Here is a 15,603-nt window from a genome sequence, read left to right on the forward strand (position 1 = left end):
TAGACTGAGACTTCCTTGTTCTGATTTTGCAAACATTTGCAATGTCTGCTGCCAGAGCTCTGTGCTTCCTGCATGTCCAGCTGCCTGGCACTTGGAGCTGGGTGAGATGTGTTGCACCTTTACACAGCTGGGTTCCCATCCTGCCACAGCTTCCAGGGACCATTTCCCACCCGCTGAGGGCCTAGAAGGAAAGCTAGTTTCAGAGCCAAGAAAGGTGACAATTTGCTGGAATTGAAAACCTGCTTTAGGGTGAAGGGGTAAGGAAATGAAGTCATGTAAGCGAAGCACAGCTGAAAGGGAAGGCATGGAACAAGCTGTGGGCTCAAGATGATCTAATGTCTACCTCCCTTCTCTTTCAAGAGGGCTCCATTTTCAAAACCATTAAGCACATTTATATCTTCTCAGTGCAAAAGCACTTCTGTCTGGGCTTTCTCCTCTTCTCTGAGGCTTCCTTACTTAAGAAGGAAAATATGAAATGATACTTTATTGTATTATCATATCTATTAACAATGCATCCCTCCAAGGTATCTTAAAACTTTTGTCTTTGACAATGTGCTTGCTTTAGTAGTTACAGGATAAATTAGTGAGAAAGTGGTTCCATCTCATTGGAACAAATGAACTATGGCAAAGGAACTGGATCATAGCCAGTGTCACCATACAGCTCAGATTTTCCAAGACTGTTCCAATTGTAAATATTCTGTCCCACAGTTAGCATAGTAACTCTCAGACTTGTCTGAATTTGGGTTCAGAAAAGCTGGCTAGTCATAAATTATACCCCCAAGATTGATCTGTATACTCACATACAAGGAAATGGGAAAAGGATTGGACAAGATATAGGTGAAAGAGAAAGATTCAACAATGAAAAGCAAAGGAAAGACATGACAAAAGAAAAACAACCACTGGGTTTCATTCATTGACCTCCTAGGATTTAGCTAATGAGGGCCACATCCTACATGGTTTCGCTAAGACCCTTGGTGTACCCAAGGAGTTGCGGGAAAGCTGACATCAATAATCCAACTTTGGTCCAAAATGCTCCCCTTGATACTTTCAGTATCTAGCAGCAGACAGCAGACTAGAGGCACTGACAAAGGGGTGCCACAGGGCCAGAATAATTGTTAACCCATTGCTTTTGATTTAATTTCTTTTTAGGTTAAATATGTAATAATGTGGCCATTTGGAAACATAGTATGTTCTATGCCCCATTATTCCTTTAAGATCTACAAAGAAAAAACCAAAACAAAGATTTCTGCATCCCTAGACATTCCTACTACTATAGTTAGCTGAAGGGGACCATCGGGATCACCTAATCTAATACTTCCCAAGTCTAAGTGCCCTTAAGAATCACCTGAGAAGATTTGTAAAAACACAAGTTCTGAGGCCCTAGCCCTGGGGATTCTGATTCAATAGATCTTGGGTGTGGCCCAGGAATATATATTTTTCTAAAGCTCTGAAAGATTTTGAAAGGCAGATAGGTTTAGAAACCACTGGCCATTACAACCCCTCACTAGAATCATCATCATCATCATTATTATTTTCATTATTATTATTTTCATATCATTAATAATAATGGTACCTGGAGCTATAATTTTACCTTGTCAATGTGTTTCCATATTCATTATCTAATTTTATCTTCACAACCACCCTCATGCACAGAGAAGGCAGGTGTTCCTAGTCTCATTTTACAGTTAAAATATTATTCACAAGAGATACACAAAATGTGGTCTATACATACAATGAAATATTATTCCTCCATAAAAAGGAATGGAGTGCTGATACATGGTACAACACAGATAAACACTGACAACATTATTCTAAGTGATAGAAGCACAAAAGATGACATAGTGTATAAATTTTTGATCTTTGATTCAACCTCTTTCAAAGGTGAACAAAGTGAACTTCTGTTCTCCATTCCTAGATGAGTAGTTTTAAAGGACAAAAAGGAGGGAAAATGGCCCATTTTCTTTATTCTCTTCATCCCAGTGCCCTTTCCCATCTGGCTCTGTGGCAGTGGGAAAAACTGATCACATTTCTCAACACTATTCCAGAGATATCCTTGAATTTCCTTGACTGAATGGGCAGTCCTCAGGCCTGGAAGGGCATTGAAGTCCACTGTGACTTGTAGTTGTAGATGACATATGAACAAAGGCAACCGAGCCCTATTCACACTCTGTGTAGTCGGAGAATTCACCAGGAACTACCACTGCACCCAGGAGTGATAGATGAGAGGAGTCCAATCTATCAGGACTCCAAAGGAATCAAGGGAAAAGAAAGCTGCAGTCTTTTCAAATTACATTTATTACCTACCTATATTGAACTGAGATTATTTATCACCAGTTGTCTCCCAACATACACACACACACACCACACACACACACAACACACCCCTAGAGAGAAAAATCAATATGTGAAAATGGATTGGGGGAAAAATCTGCGCCTAACACCTCTCTTATACCAGACATGAGAATATTCTAAGCCTTGCTCTGAGTACAATGGCATTTGGTTCAGAATTCTGTCCTAGCATCTATTATGGTCTTTAGAATATCACAGCAAGTGGAAATGAGGGCATATTGGATGATTCAGAGTGCTTTGTTTGTGAAAGTTATTACAGAGAATCCCTCGAATTCGACTGAGATATGGATTTTACAGTGACAAAAGACACACACCCTAACAATTACTCTGTTGGACAGCTCCCTTGACCTACCTTCAAGTCCTTCAAGTTTGCCCTGACTCTCCTTTATTTTAAGATATGCACTGAGATGGCCAATCCTTTGATGGTCGGGAAAGGCCTAGGATTAACCTCTGCCTTTCCATTCAGTACACGACCAAATAATCTAAGCCTCCTGGGCATTGCTTTTCAAGGTCAGCTACGTAGAAAAATCTCAGACTTGAACCCTGAGACTCAGATACCATGTGGACTCAGCAACCATATGGACACTATCTCTCATAAGTAACTGGCCCCAATCACTCGGCATGACTACTTGGGAAACAGCAGCTACTGGAGAGAACTGGGGTCTTGTACACAGGAAGCCCTCATGCTCCTTTGTCTAGGAACACAAAAAACTTAGAAGCAGTGAAGCATAGGCAGCTTACTCACATACCAAGTCATTTAATGTGCTGTTTCTCCTTCCTTGTTGTGCATTTGATAATTTAGTTTCCCTAGAGATCTAAACTCACCTTTGCTCAGGGAATGGAGGGAGTGAGGTGGGAAGAATGGATAATGGGGGGAGGGGTTTGAGGAGGAACATTTTCATTATCACCATTCCTTAAGGCTATTCTTTAAAGCAGTGCATTAGGTTAAATTAGTTACATATGTTACACCAATCAATTTAAAAGTAGGGATAGGAAAGCACCCTCAATATAATTGATTTGATAATGTAGTATGTTAAGAACATAACTCAAGATCTATTTTATAAATGATCACAAAGAAGACTTTATGGATAAGCAAGTTTTGGTGACAGCTGAGATTTTCCCTATTTGGGGACAGGTACACAGGTTGTCAGGATTTTCAACGTCTATTCAGAAAATTTAGTTGCAATACCAAAATCTAGAGAGGATTTAAAGGGATTTAGGTATAGTGAATCCATTCCTATTCTAATAGGAATGGTCTTTATTAAAATACCAGACATACCTACAGCTTTCTTTGGTATTTCTCCCAATGACCTCAGCCTTAGGGACACACCCTTAAGTGGGCTTTTTAGAAGCAACAGCTGAGCAGTGACCACTTACCTAAAAGAATAATCCTCTGTGACTATGTCCACGAAGTCCTGTTCTTGGGGTGCATCTCTCCAATGAGTTACAATTCACAAATAATTTCTCAGCAGTTCAAAGGAAATTTGGGCATAATATTTTCTCTGTTAACCCAACAAAATGTCCGTCCTCGTTACACCCCTATTGATTTTATGCTCTGCCTCAATAGTGCTACTCAGAGTTAATTATGAACAAGATCTAGAGTAAATACCACAATTAAGATTTCCCTTTGTATACTCTGGTAGATAAACACAATGCATTATCATCACCATCCACACTTCAACCCCAGCAAAGACTGAAGGCCATGAAGGGTGATGGCTAATGGCTCTGTTGACGCCTATAGAATCAAAAATCTGAGCATCAATCAAACTGGTGCTTGGACAAATACACTGCCTAATTTGTTTCAATGCAACCCAAGAATGTGACCATAACCAATGACGCCACCTCCCACCAAGGGCCACCACCCACTACTTGAATTACCTTCCTCCAGTTCATCCATGCTTCCGATCTTCCTGGATCCATCAATGGTGTAAATGTAACGCACTCCCTGAGGCAGGTTGATGTTGTCAGACAGAGATCGAGTCAGGTCAGCCAGCAAAGCGTCAAAGCTGCGAAAACGGTCAGAGGACACAGCGTACACAATCCCCTTGAAGTAGCGGTCCCCATTGCGGTAGAAACGTACCTTCTTGGCTTTCTTCTCATTGCTCAGTGCCTGCAAGGTTCTGGTTCGGTAGAAGCTACAGTGGGCGCTGTGAGTGGGGCTAGGCAGCCCGTTCATCCGGGATCCTCGCATGTTCCTGGATGCCTTATCTCTTTCGTCAAAGTGTCCAAAATCAAGTTCCATATTTTGGTTAAACCTCAAAGACCTGAGTGTTGAAAAAAGGGATGGGGGTGAAGAGAGGCAAAGAAAAAGGGGCGAGGAGGAAAAAAAAAGAAAGGAATTCAAATATTAGCCAGATCCAGATCTGCAATCTGCTGCCTGTGAAAAGAGCTGGTTGAAAAAAAGCCCGTGACCCATCTGCTGTTTGCCCCTGACCTGCAGGAATATTGATCTTAATAGAGAAGAAGGAGGGGCTGGGCGGGGGTGCTGGTGGTTGTGGGGGTTGGGAATAAGAGATAGAGAGGGAGGCACTCTTGGCACTATTCCAAACAGGAGAGGGAGGGATTTTGAAATAGCTGAAAATCCTGGGACTTACTGACAGTGGCTCCTATCAAATTGTAACTTCGGGCTAAATACATTATAACTGGCATCTGTTTCCTCACACATGCCCACATGACTAACAGTTGTAAATGAATCCATAGCCTGACAAAATTCCCCTTGAAGAGAACAGAAGGAGCTAGCCAAGGTTAGCATCTCTAGCTTAGGAAGCAGTCTTTGCACCTCAGTACAATGACTATGAAGGGGAGTGTTTTAATTTTATTCCAAGCCCTCTTTCCTACTCTACTGCGTGCATCCCCTCCCCCCAGAATAAACTAAGATTCTCCTTTAAAGGGACAGCCTCCAGGGAATAGCCAGTGTCTTTGTGCTATTCATCAAACCCTTTCCCCACCAAGCTGGTGCAGCTATCCAACATTCATAAGAAATAAACTGGGGGAAAAAAAAGGATTAGAAAAATCAGTTATTTAACAAGTTATTAGCTCTGCCTTCCCCCTGGTACCATTTGGTCACAAAATGCTTTTCTTTTCCAGGTGCTCCATCCCTTCCCCACCGATGCAGCAACACCTCTTAATGGAATAATTTAATTGTGGAAAGATTCCCAAATGAGTCTCTGAACAGCATATGGGACCTTTAGAAGCAAGCACACCTTTCATTGTTCTGGGTTTCCCTCCTGACGGAAGGGGCATTTTGCTCTCACAATTCAGGCAATTCACCCTAAACTTGTCTATTGCCCAGGTGTTTTAGCTGAGGCAAAAGATGGTCATTTGCCAGGCTTTGCTTTTCCCCCTTCTGTTGAACTCCCCCCGCAAAAAACCCCAAAACAATGAAAACATACAACCAAATTCAACCGAAGCCCTGAACGCTAGCAAAGGTAGTGACATCCGAAGAGCCAAACTATTAACATGCATCTCACAGATGGGGATAAAAGGGCTCACAAAGCAAGCAGGGCTCACCTGCTACACACTGCCACATCAAGATATTTGCAAGGGACCAGGAGGACAGGAGATAAAGAAGGACTGGTGCCTAGTGGGTTTGCCAGGCTCAGTCCCCCTTTTTTCCCAATGTCACCATGACCTATGCTGAGCTCAGCATTGTTTCTGTCAGACAACCTGCAGTGCTAAGAGACCCCACCTCCTCAAGACAAGTAGCAAGCATTTCCCCAGGCTTAAAGCTTTTCTTTGCTTTTAGGATCAGAGGTAGTATTATTCTAAATTAACATCACAGTGAAAACAAAGGAACATCAAACTCACTTTTCCAAAGGAAAATCCCAGGTAGAGGCTTGGGGAAAAAAATCAAATAGAATAATGCAAAAAAGAAGAGGAGCGAGAGAGAAGGAGAGAGACAGACAGAGCGCGCGTTTCGCCTTGTGCTTTTCCCGTTTGACATCTGTTACATTCTGCTTGAAAATCACTCGAAAGCCCCACTCACCGGTTTTCTGCTGGTTGGGTGGAGATGCTGAGAGAAAGAAAACCAATCTCTCTATGCCTTTGTTGTCTGAGCTCCAAGCAAGAAATTCCTGCCAGGGTGGATGGATGCCTTCTAGGTCCTAGTGCCTTGTCCAGCTTCTCCCTTGTAACTCAGGCTTAGTGAATCCCCCCAACCTCCTATGATTAATTACATGCTTTTTTTTTTTCAATTCACAGCCTGCATTAACAGCTAGAAAGGTTTCATTTATAACCAACAGGAAATTGCAGGGTAGCAAAAAGATTGCACAGGCAAGTTCAGAATGCTCTAATGAGCAATGTGCTAGTCCTTTCTTTTAGAAAATTGGCAATTTCACTTGGCCAAAACCTTGGCCTAATCTGCCTGGGGGCCTGACTCAGACAGCTAAACCAGGCTTCTTAGAAATTATAGCTGTCTTCCTTTTACCCCTTGAGAGAGAAAAAAATCAAATCTGTAGCTTCTTTAAGGCATTTTAGTTCATGTATCCAACGACTGTTTGTTTTTGAAATGAGATCAATGGAATAGAATAAGGGGTAGGAAAAAGACAAGACAAGGGAAAATAGTTCTGGAATATCATGGAAGATAGAGTGGAAAAAAGACCCCCAAAACATTTTAGCTTAGTGTAAGAATTTGGTTAATGAAATCTGTTTACCTTTGAGAGTTTGAGAGTTCAAACCCAACCCAGAGACATTTCTATGTGTAGTGAGTCTGATGGCCACAAGATAAATATTAGCAGATTTCTCCTCAAACTGCCTATTTGTCACTAACTGGCTTCTTTATATCAAGTACGTTATAAAGAATAAGGAAGCATTCAAATTGAACTCATTAGATCAGACCAAACTATAAAACAGAAGAAGAGAAAGGTGAGAGACTAAATTGGGGGCAAGGGAGACCCAATCATCTTCACAATTGAGGCTACATGCATTGATATGCAGCAGTCTTAAACTACCATGGTTCCATTTTGCTTGGCTTCCAGGACACTCAGAGCTAATAGCATGTTCAGTAATTATTTTAGGTCTGATTCCTAGCACAATGACCCCTCCTTTTTATATAAAGCTGTTGATCTTTTATATTTAAGCATTTTCTGTGCATGTGTTTTACTGTGAGCTGCCTCAAAGTGGGATAAAAAATATGATCGTCTTTCTTCTTTGGCAGGTGTTGACTCAGCAAAGCCTGAGCTATGTTAGTTGGGTGGACATCCTCAAGTATGCAATCTGCCCGGTTAAGTCCTCCCAATACCTTGCTGCTGGTTTCCTGGTTTCTAAACAAGTACCTCAAGGGAGTACATGTGTTTGCCTTTTTCTCTTCCATGTGTTGTTGCCTTACATTGTGGCCACCTCTTGAAAAATCAGGATTATTCAGGTCAGAGGCAGAGAAAAATCAAGGAATAAGAGCAGGGAAATATGGAAATTCTGACAAGGCTAATGTCTTAAAACTTCTTTCTTACACATTGTAAACATTTCAGTAAATATGCAGCAATTGATTTGGCATCAGAACTCAAAGTCATTTTATTTCCAGTAAGGATATAAGAATGGATGGGATGATAAAACTTAAACATGAAGGATTTGGAATATATTTTAGAGGAAATTTCCTCATGATGTAGGCTTTGCAATACTACTATGTCTTTAGGTGACAGCCTAGGACAAATGACTTCGTCTGCTTTATATTAATATATATAGCAGAGAGCAGAGGGATGGACAAGATCAATATTTCCCAGTGTGAGGTATGTGGTTAATAGCTGTTCCTTAAAAGCAGAAAAAAAATTCTGTGATCAAAAATGTTTGAAAAGTGATGGGCTAAACGAAGTTAGTTTTCTTTATTGTAAAACTTATCAGGGCCTTTAATATCATTAAACTATGGCACGAGTCTCCAAGAAAACAATTTATTATAAAGGACTTCCATTTATTTTTTAAAGCTTGAAATCTTTTATTCCCCCCAGAGCATTTCATAGACTAATGTTCTGTGAAAAAAAACTTTTACAAAAACTGAACTAGATCATCTCATAAAGATATTTCTTTTCAAAGAACTCTCAGCTACTCACCAAGACCCTTTTCCTTACTTCCTTGGTAGAAAAGGACCACTGGCAGAAGAGAAAGTCTCAGGTACAAGTCTAGGAGGAAAGTGCATTTTTAAATATGGATATCAACTTTGAAGATCAAGGGAGAATCATGGTTGAGGGCTCAATGGAGTGAAGAGATTGAAAGAAAAGAGTAGCAACCAACTCGGTGTAGGAAATGTAGCAGTAAGACCTTTTGAGTAATTACCATGTGCCCAGTATCACAAGCAAGATACAGAGTAGGAAACATCCATCACTGCCCTTGAGGGACTTGAAGACTCATTGAGGAGGTAGGAAAGGACTATGCATCTTGCAAAAATCATGAAGGAAAAGCATTTAGATCTTTCTTGATATGCTCCAGTCTGGGTTAATCAAATTCAGTTTAACGAGCAGGATCAGGAAACAAAGACCATCCATCATAGATACACATACAAAAACACACCAAAAGAACTGTTACTTTATATTACTGATTAGAAGTACAGAGAGTAGGGTCTGGTGTGGGGCAGAGTAAGCAAATAGGAAGTGAGGTTGGAATGTATATAGATGTTTATGGGGGCCACAAAACTATAAGGTACCTAGGAATAAATCCAGCAAATATATATAGCGATCCTTATTGAGAAAATCATAAAACTATTTAAGAACATAACAAAAGTTGGGAATAAATGTAGAGCGAGACAATGCTCATGGATGGCAAGATGAAGTGCTGTAAGGACATCAGTCCTCCCCAAAGTAATTCGAATGTATGAAGAAATTCCAATAAAAATTCCAACAGGAATTCTTGTGAAACCCCAAAAACTGATGCCAAAATTTTTGTAGAAGAATATAAAGCTCCAAGAATAGCCAAGATCATTCTAAAAAAGAGGCATTAGAAGCCAACAATTACCCTATCAAGATTTATTATAAAGCTATAGTAATGAAGATAGTGGGGTGTTAGCCTGGAGGACAAAGATCAATGGAACAAAACAGATACCAGCATAAACAGAACTTTGCTATATTGTAATGCAGTGGTAAGAGTATGGATTCTGGAGCCAGACTGCCTGGGTTCAAGTTTTGACTCTACTAATTATTGGCTGAGGACCTTGCGTGAGTTACTTAACCTCTCCATGCTTCAATTCACCCATCTGTCATATGGGAGTTATGATAATAACAGTACCTATCTCAGTTGTTATGAGGACTAAATGAGCAAATTTATGTATAGTGCTTAGAACAGACCCTGGCACATAGTATATATGATCTTAGTATTAGCTTTTGTTATTCCCCAAATATTCATGTGCCAAGTCCCTCACTTCTTTCAAATCTCCAGCCAAAGGTCAACTTCTCAACAAGACCAACCCAGACCACCCAATTTAAATTTATAACCTTCCCTCCCAACACAGCACTCCAAATTTTCTTTACTTTGTTTAATTTTTTTATAACACATCATCTTCCAATATATTATATAATATACTTGTTTATTATATTTATTATATATCTTCCTGAAGTAAAGTATAAGTTTCGTGAGGGCAGGAATAGTCTGTTAGACTCTAACAGATCTAATGAAATAAAATTCACAATACCAATAGGAATATTTTTGTCTGTGTTTTTAATACAGTATTTTAAGTTCATAGAATGATATCTAACACATAATAGGTTTGAGTATTTGTTGTATAGAATAAGGAAAGCATGGAGTATTCAATAGATAGCATTGAGACAATTAACTTTCATATGAAAAAATAAATAAATTAGATGCTCACCTCACACCATACATAAAAATAAACTCCAGATATTTTAAAGACTGCATGTAAAGAACAGACCTTTAAATTATTAGAATGAAGTATAAAAGATTGTCTTTAAATTTTTGTGGTGACAAAGACTTTCTTAAACAAGACACAAAAAGCAGAAATCACATATGAAAATATTGATAAATTTGATTACATAAAAATTTAAAGATTCTGAAGGCAAAGGACAGCATCAAAACATTAAAAGATAAGTAATAGACTGAGAAAATATATTTGAAACTTATTTAACTGACAAAGGATTAGTGTCCTGATGTGTGTGTGTGTGTGTATGTGTGTACAAATATGTATATGACATATAGAATTTTGGTTGGGTTTGAAGGCAAAGTTTTCACAGACCAAGTAGCTGCTTTAACAGAGTTTTATAGTAGAATGATAATGATAACCATAAGGTTTGTGGAGTAGGCTGGCTGTTTCTGACTGTGCTGGAGACTTAAATAATGTGACAAGGTCAATATTCAAAATTCTCAACTCTAGGCAGGATCAGAAATAGAGAGATTTTATGGCTGCCCCAAAATAACATCTTATCTCTTGTAGTTACAGAGCTGCACCTGATCTTAGCCAAAAGGCTGGAAATGATAGCCACAGAGTTGATAGCCTAATATCAGATCCAGAGTCTGATTTTGAAAATGGACGAATTACAACATAAGTTGAATTTCAGTCTCTCCAAAAATCTTCCATGAAAGTTAGGACATTAGCTGGGTAAAGGTAAGACTCTATCAATTGGCATGGGAACATTTGTGTTTATCTGAATACAATTAAGTATCCTGAACACAAAAACACTACTGAACCTCTCTTACCAACAGAAGCAGCCCATTTTCCATGTCTAATAAAACCGGTCCTGCTTTGATAGGACACCTGGCAATGATCTTGCCTTGCAAGTGGGTGCTAGTTTTCCTCATTTCCCACCTTTGCCAATCTAATGTTCTCCAAATCTATAACTAGAGTCAGATCCTAGCATTGCCCAGTGGGAAGTGGTCAAGATCTTACCCAAGGAGGAGAAGGCTTACATACTAAAATAATTACAATATTTTGTGATTTTATATTAATAGAAATCTAAGAACTATCTGGATTAATAGATTCTATGGGTTAATGGAACATAATTTTAGATTGGGTCAAATTTATCATGTGGATATGCTTATCAGAGAATTTAGAAATTAATATCCTGGCTCAGAGTGCAGCCTAGAATGGTTCTAACCTCTTTGTGTTCATCAAAATCTGAATTCAACAGTGCCTAAAAGGCCTAAATAAAATTGAGGTGCCATAAATTCCCAGGAATTATGAGGAAGAAATCCAAAGACTTAGGGAGGTAAGAGTGTTACTGGATTCACTATGTGCAACTCACTCATCCATCCCCAAACTGTATCCTCCAAGACAGCCCAAAAAACATTTGCCTTATTCATAGAGGCATTGAGAAATATATTGGTGAAAGGAGCACTGGCAAGCTTAAAAGACTTCATAGTAGCTATCCACTGGAAGCCTAGATAAAGATGGAAAATGTGACTATTTAAATAGGCTGCCCGACTTCTATGAGGGCGCTCATATCCCAGTGTGGCAAAGGGCAGGCAGCAGCACTCAATGGACAGAGACAAGGTAGTCATGACAATCATAAAGGGTTTGAAACACAAGGCTCTTTGGCGACCATGGGTGCTCAGAACTGAACTAGAAGGGTAGCCTACTGATGTCCAACTTGATCTGACTAGCTAGAAAACTCTAGTCTGGGAAATAGAAGTCTAATCTGAGTCACCGCAATGGAGAGTTGCAGATTCTCATTCAGTTTTCAGATCTGAGTCAGATCACAGACCCAGAAATACGTAGACATTTCAGGGATAATTGGACACTGACTCTCAGCTAATGCTAAAACTGGAGGTCCAGAATGCCACTGTGGCACACCATTTGCAAAGGGAACTAATGGACATCAGGTGACAAATGTAGTTTTTGCCCACGTTTATCTCATAGTGGACCCAGTGCATTTACAAATCCAGCCTGTGGTTTTCCCAGTTCCTGGCTACATACTTAAGATAAATATACAGAGCAACTGGAAGAATTCCCGTAGTGGCTCTCTGAGCCATTAAGTGGGTCTATATGGTAGAAAAAGCCAAATGGAAGATTCTGAAACTGCCCCTTTCTACCAAGATAGTAAGCCAAAGTAATTCCATATCCCTTGGGGTGAGGGCAAAGATTACTACTCCAATCAAAGAATTAAAAGATGTAAGAGTAGTGATTTTTATCACATTTTCATTTAACTCACCTATCTGGTATGTGCAAAAGATACATCAGTCTTAGAAAATTACAGAGCATTATCATGAACTTGTTCAGGTAATGACTTAATTGTAAACAGTTCTTTCAGATAAGATATGTTTACTTCAGCAAATAAACACAGCTCTTAGAACTTGATATGTAGTTACACACCTGGTACTTTTTTTCTCAATCCCAATAACCAGAAAACAGAAAATAATTTGCTTTCATTTGTTTATTCTTACAGTATATCCTAAGTATACTCTCTGACATTAGTATATCCTTACTGTTTTATTTCAAAAGTACACCACCTCTCTGGATCTCTATCATAATTCAGTCCATAGGGACCTTGACCATGACACCATACCAATGGACATAATACTGATAGGATCTGGCTGATTCATGTTATCTCTGACATTTGGGCTTTATGACCCAACAGATACAGTGGTGCTCAAAAATATAGAGAGAAGCTTGGGTTGTTGTATAAAGATCATGGCAAGTCCCAATAGGAGAATCACTTGTGTAAGACCCTCCTCCTCCCTGAAAAGTTTTGAAGAAAAGCCTTTTGTTTTGCAAAATAGATCTTGATTTGTTATGTGTTCTGGTTAAGAACTGAATGCCTGACCATAGGAAATAAAATGACCCTGGAATCCAAGGTGTCCATTGTATATGTGTCTTATTTGATCCACTAGGTCATAGAGTTGAGAATGCACAGAAGCATCCTATCTTCAAATAAAGTTGATATACAAGATCAGGATTAAGCATGTCCTAAAATTTCATGAGAAAGTCGACATTTCATCTGTAGACGTCCTTGCCCAGCTACATCAGAGCTTGCTCAACATGGGTCATAAAGAAAATGGCTGTGTTGGTAAGGGCGAAAGACGCATGTAGCTAAGTAATATGAGCTTCCCCTCATCAAAAAACTAATCCGATTACAGCCATTGTTGAGTGCCCAATCTGCCTATAGCAGAGACCATTGCTCACTGCTGATTTAGCAACATAATCCAGTATAACCATACACCTACCTGGTAACAGAATAATTACATCCATAATTTGGGAGGCAGACATTTGCCCTCAATGGAATAGACAGTTATTCTTTATACATGCTCACCTTACCTATCCACAATGCTTCTGTCATTACCATCATCCATGGATTTACTGAATACCTTATTCATCATCATAGTATCTTTGTAACATTGCTTCTAATTAAATAATTTATTTAACAGCCAAAAAGAGAGACAATAGCCTCACATCCATAAGTTTCACAGATCTCACCATGGATAGTATCACCCAGAAGCATTACCTAGAGGCAACTAGCCTTACCAAGTGGTGGATTATCTAATACAGAATCAGTTATGGCCTCAGCTGGGAGACCACACATTGTGAAGTTGAAGTATTGTCCTATGGATATAGTATGTGCTCTGAATGAGCTACCAATATTTCTTATAGTCAGGATATCAAAGGATGAAAATAAAGATGGCACTAATCATTATTATACCTAATGACCTATTCACAAAAAATTGCTTCACTCCCTGCAACTTTGGACTTGGCTGGGTTATAGTTCTTAGCTCCAAAGAGAATAATGTTTCCACCAATTGAAAGTTAGAGCAATCCAATACAGGCAGACTATCAAAAGCTCAGATTTCCTTGAAATAAAAATTTGGATAATACTACGGGACAAACAAATCAACAAACAACAAACAAACAAACAAAAGACCAGAGTGAATATGGAATATGTAGTGAAGAAAGAAAGTTATAAATACCAACTATAACCATATGCAAACTTAACTCAAAATGAACCAAGGACATAAAACAAGAGCTTAAAATTATAAAACTCTTAGAAGAAAACCTGGGTGTAAATCTTTGTGAACCTGGATTAGCAATGTTTTTTTAGATATGACACCTAAAGAAAACAACCAAAGAAAATATAGATAAATTGGATTTCATCAAAATTTAAAACTTTTTCAAAGGACATTATAAAGAAAGAAAAAAAAAAAACCCACAGAAGAAAATATTGGAAAATCATATAATTAATAAAGGACTTGTATTTAGAATATATAAAGAGTTCTTACAACTTAACAATAAAGACAAACAACTCAATTTAAAAATTGGCAAAGGATTTGAATAGATATTCCTCCAAATAAGATATACAAATGGTCATTAGGACATGAAAAGATACACAACATCATTAACTATGAGGGTAATACAAATGAAAACCACCATGAAATACTATTTCACACCTACCAGGATGGCTCTAATAAAAGAAATACAGATAATGATAAGTGTTGATGAGAAAGTGCAGAAATTGAACCCTCTTTGCTGGTGGGAATATAAAATGACACAGCTACCTTGCAAAATAGTTTGGCAATTGCTCAAAAAGTTAACCATGGAGTTACAATGTAACTTAGCAATTCTACTTTTAGGTATGTAATCAACAGAAACAAAAACATATGTCCACGTAAAAACTTATACATAAATGTTTATAGAAGCATTATGTATATTAGTCAAAAAGTGGAAATAACTGTCCATCAACCGATAAATGGATAAACAAATTGTGGTATATCCATACAATGGAATATTGCTCAGCCATAGGAAGGAATGAACTACTGATCCATGCTACAACATGAATGAGCTTTGAAAATATTATGCTAAGTGAAGGAAGCCAGACACAAAAAACCACATGTGGTATGATTCCATTTATATGAAATGTCCAGAATAGGGAAATCCATAAAGACAGAAGGTATATTGGTGGTTGTCAGAGGAGGAATAGGGAATGACTGCTAACGAGTATGGAGTTTCTTTTTTGGGGGTGTTAAAAATGTTCTGCAATTAGATAGCAGTGATGGTTGCACAGCATTGTAAATATACCCAAACCCACTTAATTGTGCATTTTATTTTTTTCCTTTTTTTTATTTCAGCATATAATGGGGGTACAGATGTTTAGGTTACATATGTTGCCCTTGCCCTTCCTCCCCCCCAAGTCTGAGCTTCAAGCGTGTCCATCCCCCGGGAGGTGTGCATCGCACTCATTGTTTGTGCATATGCCCGTCCCCTCCTCCCCCTTCTCCCCTCCCCCTGCCCAACATCCAATAAATGTTATTCTTATATGTGCACTTAAATGTTGATCAGTTAATACCAATTTGATGATGAGTACATGTGGTGCTTGTTTTTCCATTCTTGGGATA

At 38.8% G+C, this 15,603-nt stretch overlaps 1 protein-coding gene across 2 annotated transcripts in view; it reads right to left on the bottom strand.

Annotated features, from left to right (window-relative positions):
- The window catches only part of DCX (doublecortin), a 99,271-nt gene extending 92,646 nt beyond the window's left edge, over positions 1–6,625 (bottom strand). For both annotated transcript variants that reach the window (XM_012644710.1, XM_012644704.1), the window contains exons 1-2: positions 6,335–6,625; positions 4,228–4,613 (exon numbers count right to left, since the gene is read on the bottom strand). In XM_012644710.1, coding sequence (XP_012500164.1) covers positions 4,228–4,591 — 364 coding nt within the window. In that variant the 5' untranslated portion in view covers positions 4,592–4,613; positions 6,335–6,625. The remainder of the gene's footprint in view (positions 1–4,227; positions 4,614–6,334) is intronic.
- Positions 6,626–15,603: the final 8,978 nt, after the last annotated feature.

Source organism: Propithecus coquereli, unplaced genomic scaffold, assembly GCF_000956105.1.
Source record: "Propithecus coquereli isolate 6110/MARCELLA unplaced genomic scaffold, Pcoq_1.0 Scaffold104, whole genome shotgun sequence".
NCBI classification, from domain to species: domain Eukaryota; kingdom Metazoa; phylum Chordata; class Mammalia; order Primates; family Indriidae; genus Propithecus; species Propithecus coquereli.